A 17402-nucleotide genomic window follows, 5' to 3' on the forward strand; every position below is an offset into this window, starting at 1 on the left:
TTTTTTAATTTCTTTTAAAGTTTATTTACTGGGAGAGAGAGAGAGAGTGAGAGAGTGAGCAGGGGAGGGGCAGAGACAGAGGGAGAGAGAGAATCCCAAGCAGGCTCCACACTGTCAACACAGAACCTGACAGGGGGCTCGATCCCATGAGCCGTGACATCGTGACCGGAGCCGAGATCAGGAGTCAGACACTTAACCGACGGAGCCACCCAGGCGCCCCTGGTTTTGGTTTTTAGAACCTCAGCTGATGACTGCCTTTCTTGCCATCCCAAGGGGGCTGATGGCTGGCAGGTCAGTGTCGGCAGCGCGGCCAGCCCGGCCCCTCCTGTGGAAGCGGTGCAAGTGTTTACATATTTTATGGCATTTCAGCCTTATTTGGTAAATATGAGCGGAAGCTGGACAAAAGGAAGCTACTGCTGTAGGACTCACACTTAACCGGGACGAAGATGAGCCTTGGGTAAGTAACATTGCTGGGCGGATGGCTGTTCGACCTCAAGGGATAGTGCCTGAGAGGGCCCTGGGCCTGGCCCACGGCAAGCACCAGATTAGTGGTAGGGATTATGATTTTTTTGATTCTTAGTAAATTGTCACTAATAACGTAATGCTTACAGGAGAATCATTTGACAGGGTACTCGGTCACGAAGAAGAATAACAAAATTCAGGAGCACACGTGAAATGCTGAGAAAAAAGCATTGTAACGAGGAAGTGCGATTAGGGATTTTCTCATTTCTTTTTTCACTGAGAATGGATTCCCCTCACAATGTGAAGTCTATTGATCAGTTTCTGCCTGTTGGGCTCTCGCTGGGGTTTGAGTAACTCATGATGTGGAGAAGTGGGGGACGCCCTGGTATATAAAAGGCCGGCTGAAGCAGGCCTCCCTGGGGAAGGAAGAGACTGTCGAACTGCTGGGCCACCCTTCCTCCTCGCCTCCTGGGCCACCTCTGTGCAATGCCACGACTGATGAGTGGGCGTTCATGGTGGGTGGACACGCTCAGCTGGGATCGCGGGGTCAGGGACACTGACGTCCACTCTCCCTCAGGAAGCTGGGCCTACTGTGTTCACTCCCGCCCTGGCCGGCTCTGACCACAAAGACCTCCCTCCCGCTCCTGCCACCACATGGCTAATCACATAGGTCAGTAAATCTGAACCAAAGCATTCAACTGGTGTAAGATTTTGGAGAAGGGACTGGGGAGGGAGGGGAAAAAACCACAGAAGGCTCTTGAGAAGACACATGGCTTTATTTTACAAATAAGGAAGCAGGTGGGACCTGGGTTAAGTTTAAAAGCCTCGGCCAGAAGTTTTGGGGGGGTCTAGTATTAGTTGTAGAGTCTCAGGTATTGATTAGCTCAATGGTTTTTAAACCAGCAATTGTCAGAATCCTCTGGAGGCCTTGTTAAAAACACAGACTTCTGGGCCCCACCTCCCAGAGTGTCTGATTCTGAAGGTCTGGGTTGGGCCTGAGAATTTGCATTGCCAGCAAGCTCCCAGGTGCTGACAGAAAGACCACGCTTTGAGAACCACTGGATTCACTAGATTGATGGAGAGCATCAGAATGATTTGGGGGCTCTTGTTAAAAACATTCATTTCGAGGCCCTCTGTAACAGTCATGAGGTGTTTGGCTGCAATGAACACAATGCCAGATGACCGTTGTTTGAGCAAGACATTTAATCACATATCAACTAGACTGGAGGTAGACAATTTCAGGTTTGGTGTTTTATGTCATAAGAAATAGGGGGTCTCTCTTATCTACTTGCTCATCCTTAGGTTTGTTGTCTCCTGACTGCAAAATAGCTGCCACAGTTCCAACCATCGTGTTCTCATACAACTTCATCCAAGGAAGGAAAAGGGGCAGGACCCCCCCCCACCCCCGCCGCCACTCTCCGCGTCTCACTCTTTTACATCAGATATCATACTTTTCCATAAGTCTTCTCTTTACAGCTCATTGGTATGAAGTGGATCAGAAGCAGTAGCAAAGGGGAATGGAATTATTGAATGAGTCCTGGTTCACCACCTGGGGCTGAGAGATAGCTCACCTTCCCCGAGTATATGACTGCCTATCAAAATAAAATTCTGTGGGGGCATCTGGGTGGCTCAGTCGGTTAAGAGTCCAACTTCAGCTCAGGTCATGATCTCACAGTTTGTGGGTTTGAGTCCTGCAGCAGGCCTTCTGCTGTCAGTGCAGAGCCTGCTTCAGATCCTCTGTCCCTCCTCTCTCTGCCCCTCCCCCGCTCTTGTGCACTCTCTGTCTCTCTCTCGATAATTAAATTAAATTAAATTAAGAAATTAAATTAAAAATAAATAAAATTCTGTGGCCCAAGGAACAAAGGAATGTTATTGGGCAGAGACTAACAGGGTCTGCCCCAGCTAGCATGATTTGTCTCAGATTTACTGGGGCCATCCTGGTTTTATTATTATTATTATTTTAATTTATTTTTTAAGCTTTTTGAGTGTTTTTGAATGTTTTTTTTTTGAATTTTTATTTTATTTTATTTTATTGAGAGAGAGAGACAGAGACAGAGACAGAGCAAGAGTGGAGGAGCAACAGAGAGAGGGGGAGACACAGAATCCGAAGCAGGCTCTAGGCTATGCACCATCAGCACAGAGCCCAACACAGGGCTCGAACCCACAAACCTCGAGATCGTGACCTGAGCCGAAGTTGGATGCTCAACTGACTGAGCCACCCAGGTGCCCTCCATCCTGGTTTTAAAATGGAAAGTCTCACAACCCAGGAACCCCCCCCCCCCCCGCCACCCCCGGCTCAGGGCAAATCAAATGGGTTGGTCATCCTAATTCTAGTCTCCCAAGACCTCCTGAATTAGAATTTCTTAAGGGTAAAATCCAGACCCAAAAAATGACTTTTAGCACTTTCCCCCAAAGACTATAATGTATGCCAAAGTTTGAGAATCACTGGGCTTAAGTTTCTAAGTCAAAACAGAGGACTCATGGTTGACCTATTCCCTGCCAACCTCAGAACTGGAGGAAGTCCCAGTTGCAGGAATGTGGGTAAAACTTGGGGCTGGGGGCTCTCACAGGATCAAACTGAACCTGAACCCTAGAGGGGCCTTGGATCTTCAAACTCCATCCTCAGCCGGCTCCTTGTCCCTAGGAGAAGGAGCAGTCTAACTTAGAGTCCCCTGCTCTGGGTGGTCGTGAGCCCTGAAGTCCCTCTGTCAGGCCCTTTGTCACCAAGCCTGTAAAGTGTGCTGAATATGTGAATGAATGAATGAATGAATGAGGAGGCTGCCCTGTTTTTTTTTTGTTTAGAGAGAGAGAGATTGAGGATGCAAGCAGGGGAGAGGAGGGCCAGAGGGAGAGAGAGAGAAAGAATCCCAAACAGGTTCCATGTTCAGCTCGAAGCCTGACGTGGGGCTCCATCCCACAACCGTGAGATCATGACCTGAGCCAAAATCAAGAGTCGGGTGCTCAACCGGGTGAGCCGCCCAGGTGCCACAAGGAGGCTGCACTCTTGACCTAAAGACAAACTCTGGCCCGAACCAACCCTTGTGGCAGCCAAGTGCCCAGAGCCAGAAATACCCTGCCTCATCTGTGAGCTAGCAGGACCCTGGGTGAGGTGGGAGTGGGGTCCAACTCTTCCCCAGGACACAGAATGACTGCACCCTGTCTCCATGGCCCAGGCTTCCATGGGAAGCGGTGTGGCCCCCCTCGCCCCCCGCATGGTATGCTGGGTAACTTTCCGATGGTTTGAGATCATTACTCATCATTAGGAGTCTTGGTGTCTGGAGTTTTCCAGGTGATCAAAGCTTCTCTGTCTGGAGCAGCCAGGCAGGCCTGGTGTCTGTCACCAGTAATCCCCTGGCCTCGCCAGGCAGACAGTTAAGTAACCCAGGAAGGAGGGGATTTGGTTTTTAAGCTCATATAATTCAGCTTGGCATCCCAGCATGCAGGCAGTGACTGTAGCCCCTCATTGAGGACGTCAGGCCTGGCTAGAGGGGTGTGGGCTGCAGGGAGCCTCAGCTCGGCTTCGTGCAGGGTTATTTTAGAGCCCCTGGGCCCCTCCCGCCCTGCTCTCCTCAGGAGGGCTGCAGGTGGGAAGGAGAATCTGCTGACACAACACCATACCTCCATCACCCCTCCTGGGCATCTGTTGACCCTCCCCACAGACTCCCCTCCAGGCCCCATCCCTGCCCCTTGCTTCCCCAGAACAGGAGCTCCCAGAGGGCCCGTTTTTGCTTGCTAGTCTCTCTGTCTGGGGTCAGGGTCCAATTTGCCTCCCCCAAGCCCTCAACATTCCCCACAATCTGTGTCATTGCACAGGAAACGTATTGCAATATTTGTGCAGGTTCTGACGTTTCAGTAATAATCGCAAATGCCTTCAGTGATGGGGGAAAGGAAGGATGCTTAACACAATGGTGTTTGCTAATTTTAAGAAAAGATTGGGATGAAAAATTTTGGCCTTTTTTTTTCCGATTTGGTCTTTATGCAAAAGAGCTTGCTCATGCCTAAATCGCACAGCCCATGACTCCTGTCGACATAGAAGGCCATCTGAGTGAAGAGTAAACCCGAGGAGCTTATTAGTCTAGGAAATAGAAATGGCTTTGCTAAATAGTTTATATAAATGTCCAGGTACTGGCTTCATGAGGGGTCGTTTAAGGAAATTCATGTTGAGGGCGGGGATAGGATATTTCAACTGGGGTGATATCAGGCCCTTCCTGGCACGCTCTCAGGGCCACCATGCTGGCCTGCCGACTCTGCGGGACTCTCTTTCTCGAGGATGCTCTGCCCCAGCTGAGTTCTGTGCCCGGTGGAGCGGTGGATGGTGCGAGGCAGACGTTACCACACCCCAGCATGCTTTGGGAGCCCTCTTGGCGCAGGCCGAGGCCTCTGGGGTTGGAGAAGGGCCAGCTCCGCCAGGGTGCTGGGGGGGCGCCTGCATTTCTCCTGTCCAAGGACCACTCCTGCGTCTTTAGATCCACTCCCACCAAGATGTTTTACATATTTTAATTAAAGTGCCACCCTGGGCTGGCAGGACCTCTGATAGATGGCTCCGATCCGAGTTGCAGGGCGGCAGTGGTGTGAAACATGGCATCCCACCATACGCTGCTGCTCTAGAGAGTGCTTTTGGCTCCCACCCCTGGAGGCGGGTCCGCTCGGGTTCCAGGAGGGGAAGGGAGCTCGGTAGGCGGTGGGCAGGTGGTAAGTGCCTGCAGGGGTGGCCGAGGCGGGGCTCAGGGATGGGAGAAGAGTTCAGGTAGGAAATGCCATGGGCAGTGTCTGAGGGCCAGCTGGCTGGTGGGCTGTGGGTGAGTCCGCTCTTGCAGACACACAGCCCCGTGGACACTCCTTATCAGTGTCAAATTATGACAAATGGCGATGGGTAACAGTTGCTGGGTGGCAGCTGCCACGTCTCAGAGGGAAGCAGGTATTTTTAGCACACTGCGCCTTGGGGCTCTGGCTCCAGGTTAATTAATCATGGTGAACAGCCCTGAGTTTGGTTCTTGATCCTGGTCCCTGCCCCCATCCCAGCTTTGTCCCCATTCCTCAGACTGGAATACCAGCTCCCGGGCTGGAAGGCGCACACAGCCCACCCTCGATAGCCCTCACACTGCATGGGGATACACTGGGGATACCACCCTATATGTCCCCACAGTGGGGGCCTTCCTTTCTCTTCCTCATTGCGCCCACTCACCTGGGCCTTTTATATTTTTTTTTTTAATTTTTTTTTCAACGTTTTTATTTATTTTTGGGACAGAGAGAGACAGAGCATGAACGGGCGAGGGGCAGAGAGAGAGGGAGACACAGAATCGGAAGCAGGCTCCAGGCTCTGAGCCATCAGCCCAGAGCCTGACGCGGGGCTCGAACTCACGGACCGCGAGATCGTGACCTGGCTGAAGTCGGACGCTTAACCGACTGTGCCACCCAGGCGCCCCTCACCTGGGCCTTTTAAGTTCCTCCAGCCCGTTCCTGCCTCAACGCCTTTCCACCCGTGCTTCCATTTTGACCATCCCTGGCAGGCATTCTCCCCGTCCTGTCTCACGCCACGTGCCCTCCCTCACAAAGGCCCTCCCTGAGCGCCCCGGCCCCAGGCCCTCTGTCACTTTGCCCTGTTTACTCCCTTCGGAGCACTTAGCACCAGCCCAAATCACCTTATTTATTGATTGCTTCACTTTATTGTCTGTCTCCTTCCACTGAAATGCCAATGACTTGAGAACAGGGGTCTTCTCTATCTTATTTGTTGGCTTAGTGTACGTAGGACAGGTACTCAGCGAATGTCCCCGAATACGCGCCCAGGTTGCTGGATGAGTGGAAGGCTGGCCAGGTGGATGGCCACAGGGAAGAGCCTCTATGGGATTTTATGATCCACTGTGTTAAGATTATTATTCTCGGTAGGAGCGCATCTGGGGAGACAATGGCTGTGTAGCCCACATCCTCACCCAGGCCAGCAGCCACCAAGGGAGGCATAGGCCCAGGGGATTCTGGGAAAAGAATATTCTAGATAGGACCAACCGCTGTTCTCTCTGCTATAGAAATGTCCAACCACATGCTCTTTGGTATTTGTGAGAGATTGCTCTAATTCTGTTTTCTTTTTTTCTTGGGGTGGGGACAGATAGACCAGTTTTCAGGAACTCCTAGAAGACTGTTTCTCCATTTTGCCTGAAAGCTGACATGAGTAGTTCATTTGGGGGAATTATGCATGGTCCTTTCTCTGTTTTCTCTTCAGAAGTTGTATGTAAAAAACTTTTTTCTATAAATTTTTTTTAATGTTCATTTTTGAGAGAGAGCGAGAGAGAAAGAGAGCGAGCAGGGAAGGGGCAGAGAGAGAGGGAGAGGGACACAGAAACCAAAGCAGGCCCCAAGCTCTGAGCCATCAGCACAGAGCCTGACGCAGAGCTTGAACTCACAAACCGTGAGATCATGACCTGAGTTGAAGTTGGAGTCTTCACCGACTGAGCCACCCAGGTGCCCCTCACTGTTTTCTCTTCAAATATAAGCATTCTCTGTGGAAGCCACAGTTGGTCACCTATCTTCCCCATCCCACTGGGGAACAGAACCCCAATGTAGTCCTTGTATTGGGACACCCGTGCTTCAGGGAGGCCAGGCTCAGCCCCCACCCAGCAGGGGACCCGTGATTAGTCTGAGCCATCTGCAAGCACTCCACCCCCAGCCAATGCTTGGGTTAGAAACAGGGCTGTGAATGTGACCCTAGCTGATGACTAATGGGGATGTGAGGAGCTTCAGAGGTTTCCCTCACTTTGAAGGGCGTACATGAAGGAGTGCACCTGTGTCGTGTCCCTTTTCCCAGTCTTCAAAAGGATCCAGGTTTAGGGGCATCTGGGTGGTTCGGTCGGCTGAACGGCCAACTCTTGACTGTGGCTCAGGTCACAACCTCACAGTTTGTGAGTTCGAGCCCCACATCGGGCTCTGCGCTAACAGTGAAGAGCCTGCTCTGGATTCTCTCTCTCCCTGTCTCTTTTCTGCTTACGCGCATGCACGCTCTTTCTCAAAAGAAATAAATAAACGTGAAAAAAAGACTCGAGTTTATTTCACACGCAGAGGCAGAGGCATGGGGTGGGGACACATGGCGGAGGCTGGGGAATGCTGATGGTCCATGAGATTTCCACTCTCAAGAGGCGGGCAGGGCCCAGCAGGAATGTGCTCTGACCCAGTGGTGCCCAACCCTGGACCTCTTGAAACACGCCCACTCCTGAGCCCCTACGCATTTGGGTTGTCTTATTCTCAGGGGATGGGTCTCTGTGGGGCTGATACCCCACCTGCCTGTCCTCCATTATTCTGAGACTTGGGAGCCTATGAACTGCAACAGACCAGGGGCAGGGAAACCCTCCTGACAGTGGTCAAGAAATGCCTTCCAGGAGATGCTAGAAGCCCTTGCCCTTGACATCTTGAAGGGAGCAGATAGATTTGCCTTCTTCCTTTCATCTGACTGGAAGGAAACTCGTGAGGAAGGCACAGGCCTGGACGATAGACCTTCGGGGAGGAGAACATTCAGAGTGTGTGCACATCGACTCGTCCCTGCTGAGGATGCTCCGAAGGTTCAGGAGGCCACCAAGCCTGGGGTCTTCATTTGTCCTCAACCTCTGCTGAGGCTCATGTGAAGCAGTCCTCCCTGGTCGGTGCTGAGAAGCAATGAACTGAAAGCTCATTATAAAGCACCAGGGAAATCGAGAAATTGCCATTTCTTCTTAACTTTTGCTATTTTTGTTCTTAGTTCTGGTTAGGGCTTCCACCATTCCCTGTGGGAGACAAAGATAAAGAGGCAGAGAATCAAAATCAGAGAGAGAGAGAGAGAGAGGCACAAACAGGAAAAAAAAAAAAACAACCAAACCACTAAAAAAATAACAAAAACAAGAAGACACACGTTCTTCCTTTTTTCTGATTACAAAAATTTTCATTGAGAACCTACTATGTGCCCAACCTGTGCACACACGCCTAATGAATACACCACAAGAGAGCAGCCTGTTTTTATCTCCCCAGCCCCTAGCTGGATTTTAGGTAGGGGAATAAAAGCCTGCTGTTCCTGCGCAGGCCAGTAGGTGCCGCCATGTCAGAGGGAAAGCTAGGGGAGTCGTGGGATTCCAAGGCCACCTCTGAACATAAATCCCATTTCATCTAGTTTTCTGAGTGCCATTATGTGCAGGGCACCAGGCGGGACATTTGAAGGTGTGTAGGATGAGAAATGCACGCTCCCGGTCCTCAGGGAATTCAGGGTGCCATTGGAGGCTGGAAGGACAAAGTCCTAGGTCACAAAAAAAGGGAGAAGGTGGTAAATGCCTCAGGACTGGCTTAAAGGAAAGGCTGTGTGCCTCTGAGAACCAGAGACTGCAGAGGAGCACTTACTCACACTATCCCAGAGGGAACAGGCTCAGAGAAGGGAGGCAGGTGATTGCCCTGTGGTCACCCAGAAGTTTCAGACTCTGATCTCCTGACTGCTAACGATACGGTGCTCTTTTCACCAAATATTCTGTCTCAATAATTGTAGCTGCTGCCCTATCCTGAGGTCCAAAATTCTACCCTAGTGTAGCCATAAACCTCCCTGCAAAATGCCTTCTCTGGCACCTACGTCTTGGAGATGGCAGCCACCCCCAACATGGGTCCTGTGGTGCTCATGAGAGCTGACAGTGTGCACCTCTACCCAGAGAGATCGTGTTGGTAGCTGGAAAGCAGCCATCGTGGGAGTAGTCACACCATTGGCAACAGTTGTAAATTGGAGCCTCCCCTCCACTACCCCTCTGCCCAGGGAGCTGCACACTACTGAAGTGTATCCCTACTTTGTAGATAAGAAAAATGAGGTTCAGGGAAGTGAGGTCATTTGCCAAAGAGACACAGCTTATAGGTGGTGGCCCGGCAGAGGTCTGGCGGGTTCTAGGGTGCTCAGAGATGATAACGTCAAGAGGACCCAGAGCCACTTGGATGCGGAGGGGTCTAGTCTGATCCCTGGTTTCTTGTGTGGGTGCTACCCCATGGTGGTGTCATTAACTTGATGGCAACATCAAGCTTTGGACAGATTGGATCTGAGGCACGCTGTTGGAGACATGTTCTGACTTGGAGGCCAGGAGAGAAGTCTGGGAAAGACATCAAGATACACAGGATGGAGTCTGTTCTTGACCAAACTGGCACATGCTAGTTAGGAGCATTTTCCCTTCTTATAGGATTCAGGTAAGATGTGTGAGATTCACCCTTCTGTATGAGTTTTCTCATCTGTGTCAACGTTTCAGGCATGATCCGGCAGTGCAGGGAGTGGGGCCCCCGGACTCTTCTCACACTTGTTCCCTGGTAAGCACTCAATAAGCACTTGTCAAATAAATGAATGAGTGACCCGATTTCACCCTGCACATAACTGAATCAGCACTGCTGTGGACCACACATCAAAACCTCTTAAGTACATGCCTCACAACTTTCAAGATTATCTAGAATTCTGGCATTGTTATAGCAGTATGGATTTGGGATCAGAAATTACTTTTTCTTTCTTTCTTTCTTTCTATTTATTTATTTATTTATTTATAGCATTTTAGAGGTAGAAGTGGGCATATTTCTTACAACGTCTTTCTGGAATTTACTGTGCCATTGAGACCTGGAAGGACAAGGTGCTAGGTCAGAAAAAGAGGGTGAAGGTAGTAAGTGCCTCAGGAGAGGTTTAAAGGCAGGGCTGTGCAGATCTGAGAACCTTGGCGATGTCAGAGAAGCCGGTTTCCCTGCGAGGTACTGAAGTCCAGAGACCGATGTGTAGGAGGGAGAGAACCCATACCTGGCAGCCCCCGGGGCCTGGCCTGGCCTGCCTTGCTCTGGCCTGTTTACTGCCCTGCTCTGGGCCTCGGTTTGTCCCTCGGGTACACGGAGAGATCAAGCTCAGGTTTTGGAAGGGTGATGGAAGAGTTGATGAAGATCCATGTAACAGGAAGACAATTTGGGTAGACGAGCAAAGCCCTGGATAACCAACCAAGGAAGCTACAATATGCAAATGAATGGATTGTGGCTCTCTCCTCCTGGTTGGCTGGAGGGGCCCCGATGTCACAATGCATGGGGTTTCTCCACTCCAAATGATTGTGTCTTTAGCCCCCCAAATTCCCTGACCAGACGGGTCTTTTAACTCCCTCTCTTTGTCCCCACGGGAAGAGAGACCATGGAACCACTCTATCGGGCTGGGTCCATCCTCATGAAGGTGAACACTTTACAAGGGAAGAAGATGGTGGAGAGCGGCCTCCAGTCCGGAGACTTTTCCCTCCCTCAGTCGTGGCCTTCCTGCTTCCCGCCGCCAGCGGACCTGGAGATCCTGCAGCAGAAGGTGGCCGGGGTGCAGCGGGAGCTGGCGGACTTCAAGAAGGAGGCGCTGCAGGCCATTCGTGACCTGGAGGTCGCCTTCTGCGAGCTGAACGGGGCGCTGGCGCAGCAGGAGGAGCAGGCGGCCCGCGTGAAGCAGCGGCTCAGGGAGGAGGAGGACCGCGGCGTCGTGCGGAATAAGGTCCTCACCTTCCTGCTGCCCCGCGAGAAGCAGCTCCGGGAGCACTGCAGGCGGCTGGAGCGCATGCTGCTGGGCTGCAACCGCGACGCGCTGGCCAGTCCCAGAAAGATCCAGGCAAACTGAGGCCTCCTTGCAGCCGAGCGGCCAAGTGGAAGATTATTTTTTTCTTTCTTTTTTTTTTAATGGAGGGGCCAACCTAAGTCCCTCTCCATTTGCTACCCTTTCCCCATTCCCATTGCTTTCCTTCCACCTCAATAATACCTTGCTGAGAGGCGAAAAGACCCCAGTATGTTCTTTAGGTGAAGCTCCCGTTCGCCCAGCATCACAGGAGGCACCCAATCCTCAGTCTTTCAGACACCTGTAACTTTCACCATTAACTGTTTTCCTGTTTGTCATGGTAATATTGCTCAAATGTATAACATGATTTTTTTTTTTTTAATCTTCTTAAACCGATGTGTTGAACAGATTTACCTTTCTTTTAATGACTCAAGGCTCTCCTGGTCGTTACTTGCTGCATGCTCTACCGAGGGGCGGGGGGATTGTTCTCCCGTGCACGGATTGGCCTCCGATTACTTTTGTAGTTCTTATCCTCGTCCAGTGGGCTCTTCTGCCCGCTTTCCTCGTTAGACTGCCATAACTCGCTTTTCTTTGCTGCCTGTGCCCACCTGTCCCTCCTCTGCTGTCCCTCCTCTGCCGTCTGGCCAATCAGATGGACAGAGCTTATTGGGCTCAAATGGGCGGGGTCCTAAGGGCTTAGTGCGCAGATGCACATAGACGTGCTAAGACTCCATCCCCACGAAGTGGGTTATAAAGCAGTGCCGCTGGCTTTCACGTTTGACCCACGGAGCAAGAATTGTTAACGGCGCCCAGGCGCGTATCAGGCGGTGTGCGCGCCCCATCCCACCTACTTCTACAGGCACCCTTGGAAGCAAGTGTCACTTCCCCACTGTGCACAGGGGGAGGCAGAGCTCAGGAAGGGGAGTCCTTCACCCCCGGTCTCCATGCTAGCAAGGGGCAGGACTACAGTTCACCTCCTGTCGTCCGTGGCAGTCGTCATCCTGCTCCCCTTTGGAACCACATCAGGCTCTTCATGAACCTGTTCTGGAGGATCCAGATTGTCACAGAAGTGACATGGGGGTCCCTTAGCTGTCACCGTGCCTTTCGTTTCCGATGAGACTTTGTTTCAGTGAGTCACATAGGTTCTCTCTGGTCCCGCTCCCCCCCCCTCAAATGCTGCCATGCAATGGGGATTCTCCCCTATGCAGCGGAAGCCGGGTGCCTGGAGGCCAGAGTCAGCACCTGAGCACAGCCAGGCCACTGTCCTCCTGGCTTGAGGCCCTGTCCGTCCTCCTGTGTCATAAAATCTCTCCCAACAAGATTTGCGCATCTGCAACCCCCACTGCTGGATGGCCCATCCGTCACCGTCCATCCTGAAGGGCTGTACCCGTATTTTAGCTTCAGGCCGTTTCTCCCTTGGAAGGTTTAGCTGAAGTAATAATAATGTAAATACTACAAATAATGTAATGTAATAAAGTAAATAATAATGTAAATAATGTAAAAGCTACTGCCACTAGCTTACAGTTATCAAGACTATGATGTATTCCAGGCACCAGGCTGGGCCCTTTGAAGGCAAGTACTAACTATAACCTTCACTTTGGGATTCTGAGGAAACCGAAGCTCACAGAGGAGAAGTAGGCCAAGGTCACACAGCTGATTAGTGGTAGAGCTGAGATCTGAGCCTGGGGACATCTAACTTCAGAGGCTGTGTTCATTTTTTTTTTTAAATGTTTTTAATAGTTATTTTTTTGAGACAGAGAGAGACAGAGCATGAGTGGGGGAGGGGCAGAGAGAAAAGGGAGACACAGAATCCGAAGCAGGCGCCGGGCTCCGAGCTGTCAGCACAGAGCCCGATGCGGGGCTCGAACTCTCGGACCGTGAGATCATGACCCGAGCTGAAGTCGGACGCTTAATTGTTTGAGCCACCCACGTGCCCCAAGGCTGTGCTCATTTTAACCAATTTGTAGTATATGAGGAACTTTATGTGCTAAGGACTTGCTTCTTGAGTAGATGAAATGGGCATACTGAACTTGGTGAGGTGAGCTCTGTTTTGTGTATGTGGGGGGGGGGCGACTCCTATGCCTTTAAATCTTCTGGGGGATGGCTGTTTGGGGGTGTGTACAAATGTATCTGAGAAGAAGGACTTGATTGGCCAAATATAAGAAGAGTTTAAAAAATCAACTGCTGGGTCGCCTGGCTGGCTCAGTCAGTAGAGCATGGGGCTCTTGATCTCTGGGTCGTGAGTCCAAGCCCCACACTGGGCATAGAACCCACTTAAACAAAAATCCACTGTTTTGCACAAGAAAACTGGCCCCGATGCTAACTCATGTGGAAAAGGTTTGCGTCTACTGCAGGTTCAGTGTGTTAATCGGGCTGCTCAGAAACGACGGCGTTCGTGTGAATTCTGAGAAGAGATGGGGAGATGCTGTCCTGTGATGGCACCCCCAAGTCCACGCCTGGAAGGCTCTGTGCTTAGTTCTGGCCCAGCACTTTTCAGAGGGTCCTGGGCAGCCTGGAGTGTGCAAGGCAGGGAATCCCGAGGAGGGGGCATGATAAAGGGCCTGGGGACCTGGGTGGCAGATGTTTGAGGGGGACCTAGTCATGACCTTCTCAACGCTAGGTGTGGGGTTTGTGGGAGCTAATAAAGGTCACCCCTCTTTTCTCTGCCTCCATCAGGAACCAGTTGAGGGATTGACACAGGAGCACAGGCAAATGGAGACAGGATCACTTCTGTCACTTTATTTTTTACTGATAAAGCTGATGGAGAAAGTGGTTTGGGGTCTGTGAGCCACATGGGCTTGCTAGGACCTCATCCCTGAACATGATGCTGCCTCCGAGCACACGTGCTGGCAGGGGCGGACAGCTGCTTGTGTGTGTGTTACTGTGTGACCTCTCCACAGAGGGACAGCTGGAGAGAGAGGGAGGGTGGAGCTGTCCAAAGCCACCAATCGGAAAGTCCCCGCCTTTCCTGGGGAGGGGAGTCAGGGAGGGGAAGAGGCAAGGAACGCCACTTGAGTGATAGTCCTTCTGTAATGAAAGAAGAATGGGGAGTAAGGGTGCCCCCCAACTAGTAAGAGAAGGGTTGGAATGGAAAGTTCTCTGGGACAGTACTAGCCACCAAAGATAGATGCTAGTCTGAAGCTAGCTGGTTTCAGTCCCACATAAGAAAAAAACCACATTGGGTGCTGTTTGTGTGCCTGTGCAGTAAAGGGTGTCTCAGCAGGTGCGGGATGCTCAAATCTCTCATGTTAAAAGAAAGGTCTGGCCCCTGACCGGCTCCTGGCAGATAACCTCTAAGTCCTTGCAATATGCTGTCTGATAAGACTGTCTTTGTTTATCTGGGGCCTTGGGCTGAGTCAGATAGTTCACGCTAGCAAGATGATCCATGGCGGGGCCGCTGGGCCAGGCTGTATCAGCTTGACCTCTGGAGGGGCTAGAGACTGAGTAAGGTCAACCATGGAGGTGCTCTGGGCCAGGTGATAAACCACCAGTAAAGACCCTGAACACCAAGACTGGGGTGAACCTCCGTGGCTGACAGTAGTTCATATGTGTTGTCACATGTTGCTGCTGGACAATTGCGTTGTCCCTACAGCCCCACTGGGAGGAGACAACTGGAAGCTTATGCCTGGTCTCTCCTGGACTCTGCCCTGTGCTCCTTTTACCTCTGCCAGTCTTTAATTGCATCCAGTGGTTGTAATAAACTGTAATCATGTGTATAACGGCTTTCTTACTCTGCGAGTAGTTCTAGTGAATCACCGAACTTGAAGGTGGTCTCGGGGACCCATGACACCATGTCAGATGCACTTGACATTTCATCCACAATAACCTTGCAATCTAGGCACTATTATCCTTATGGCAGATGAAGAAACTGAGGTGTAGAAAGGTTAAGTAACTAGGATATAGAACAGGACTCTAGGGCTCCCTCTCTTGACCACCATCCCACACCAAAGGAAAGGACTTGCGGTGACAGGCTGGCCCCCTTTGCTGGAAGGTCCCATGGGGGTGGCCCCAAGGCCCTCCAGCTGCAAGATGAGTCATCCTGCAGTGATGATGAGGAAGAAGTGCTAGATAGAGGAAGAGGCAGGAAGCTCATGAATTTCCTGTGTTGGAGAGCTCAGGTGCACATACGTCCAGGTTAGGTTAGACAGGCATCCCGCCTGAAGACAGGGTGAAAGTCTAAATGTCCTCTCACGGTTTTCTCTGCTGCCGGGTTTCAAGCTTGCTTCTCTATCGGGAGCTTTCAGCTACAGGCCACGGGATGCCCGTTATGCTGACTTCTTTGAGGAGCCTATTTTTTTCCCTGTAACGAGACATCTGAAGCAGATGATTGGTGTAGTAACTCCACCATGACAGATCTGAGTTGGTATCTCTGTATCCTCTTTTCCTCTTTCCTCACCACCCACTCCCAACCCACGGTCGCTTGATGATGGCTGCAGGAGTCCCAGAATTGTGTCATCGCCCAATGGCTTCCAATGCAGGAAAGAAGAGGCGGAGCTCTCCTCGCAAGCAAGCCTCCTGCTTATAAGAGAGGAAACCATTTTGCCAAATCCACCCCCCCGCCCCCCCACCCTCCGCAAATTTTCTCCGCCATTTCGTTGGCCAGAGCTGGGTCGCTTGCCTATCTGAAACCAATTGCAGACAAGAAGCAAGAAGCAAGCAGTTGCCACTGGGGCTGGGCACCTCAGTTACCCAAGATCTGAGTTTCCATCGGGGGGCGGGGCTGTGGGATGGCCACCAGCCCCACCTGCCCCAACCTCAGTCTTCCCTTCTCTACTTACTAGATACCAAGGATCAGGAAGAAGAGTGCTCTGGGGAATGGCATGGCTGGGCAGAGCTGGGCGGTGGGAGTGGCTGTCACATGGCGGGAGAAGCATGGACTTAGGAGGTCCAGAGGCTGAGGATATGGGCTACATGGAGGTGTGGAGCGACATTTCAATGCTGTGCATGTCAGTCCACTGCCTTCGCTTGCTTTGCCCTTTGCTTACCCCCTACCCAGCCTTCATCCTTGAAGCCAGAGGCTTGAGATGACCCAAAGGGCGCTAGGGAGCCTTTGCACTCTTCAGTCCTTAAAACAGGCAGTCACTCTTAGAAATGTAATCCATGCGTCACTATCTGGGGTGACTGGTCCTTATTTAGCTGAAGTTGTCTCTGAAAACCGGAAGTCCTATATGCCAGGAACCCTCTTAGTCCTGGGAAAATTGGAATGGTTGGTCAGCTTGCATTAGACAGAGACCGTGTTGGGATGGTCCAGGTGAGGCTGCGGGTGGGGCCAGTCACAGGAGGCCGGCCAGGAAACAAGGGAGGTGGTGGCCGTCTCCTCCAGGTCGGTGCATCTTTGCTGTCATTAAAAAAAATTTTTTTTAAAGTTTATTTATTTTTGACAGAGAGAGAGAGAGAGAGAGACAGATCATGAGCAGGGGAGGGGCAGAGAGAGAGAGGGAGACACAGAATCAGAAGTGGGCTCCAGGCTCCGAGCTGGCAGCACAGAGCCTGACACGGGGCTTGAACTCACAGACCGCGAGATCATGACCTGAGCCGAAGTCGGACGCTCAACCGACTGAGCCACCCAGGTGCCCCTCTTTGCTGTCATTTTTAACCACAGGTGGCAGGAGGGGCTTATCCTTGACTTCATTTCTCTTCCCCACTGTCAGACCTCAAGTTGGTAAGGAGATTTGAGAACTAGGCCTTTTCTGAGCGACTTTTGAGATCTTTGTGTGGACAGTTGGGATTCCTGATTAGGCCACACGTCACCGCTGAGACCCCGGTCCCAAAAGACAGAGGGCTCCGTGGTAGATGAAAGAGCCTGGGGTCTGAGTGGGGCCAAGAAGAGCCCGCTTTGTGCAGCTGTGGAAGATGGAGTTCTTCACGCCAGCTCTTTTCCTCCAACCGTGGCAAGAAAGTTGAGCAGCCCCCTGCTCACTTGCTTTGATATTCCAAAACGTGTAGAAGACAGATGGTTTCTTCCCTGCCAATAGCCGCGGTTCTCAGAGGTTTTGTACGAGCTGCGATGCTCTGCTTGCTCCTCCTGGGCAGTCCTAGCTGTCAGGGCTGCCGAGATGTTAAGACACGTGGCTCCATCTTAGGAAGACCCGTGGCAGCCAAGGGAGCCCTCCTGGGACCCCCAGCCGTGTCTGCTGCAGGCTGGGAACTCGGGCGAGCGGCAAGATGGTTGAGTGCAGGAGAGCCAGACACGTGGCCCCATGCTTCACATGGGGAGGTAACGAACCTCAGTTGCCACCACTTCAGTCTCATCGTTTCTACTTACCTGACAACCAGGACCAGGACGAAGAGAGCTCTGAGGAACAGCAGGGCTGGGCAGAACTGGGGTTGTGGGTGGGAAGCAAGGGCATGGGTCCGGGCGAGGACTTCATTCCACACGCGGAATGTGGCCTCCTGATGGGATCCAATC

General features: G+C 51.7%; 1 protein-coding gene and 1 long non-coding RNA gene across 2 annotated transcripts; one reads left to right on the forward strand and one right to left on the reverse strand.

Annotated features, from left to right (window-relative positions):
• Window positions 1-7481: 7481 nt before the first annotated feature.
• Window positions 7482-11609, reverse strand: LOC113592575 (uncharacterized). The gene is made up of 2 exons (XR_003412476.2): window positions 11408-11609; window positions 7482-8210 (listed from the first exon to the last, which is right to left on the reverse strand). It is a non-coding gene; the product is annotated as an uncharacterized LOC113592575 (long non-coding RNA).
• Window positions 10443-11402, forward strand: CCDC182 (coiled-coil domain containing 182). Its single transcript, XM_015088441.3, has one exon. It carries the CDS (start codon window positions 10598-10600, stop codon window positions 11057-11059), a length of 462 nt encoding a protein of 153 aa, XP_014943927.1. The 5' UTR covers window positions 10443-10597; the 3' UTR covers window positions 11060-11402.
• Window positions 11610-17402: the final 5793 nt, after the last annotated feature.

This window comes from Acinonyx jubatus, chromosome E1 (genome assembly GCF_027475565.1).
Source record: "Acinonyx jubatus isolate Ajub_Pintada_27869175 chromosome E1, VMU_Ajub_asm_v1.0, whole genome shotgun sequence".
NCBI classification, from domain to species: Eukaryota; Metazoa; Chordata; class Mammalia; order Carnivora; family Felidae; genus Acinonyx; species Acinonyx jubatus.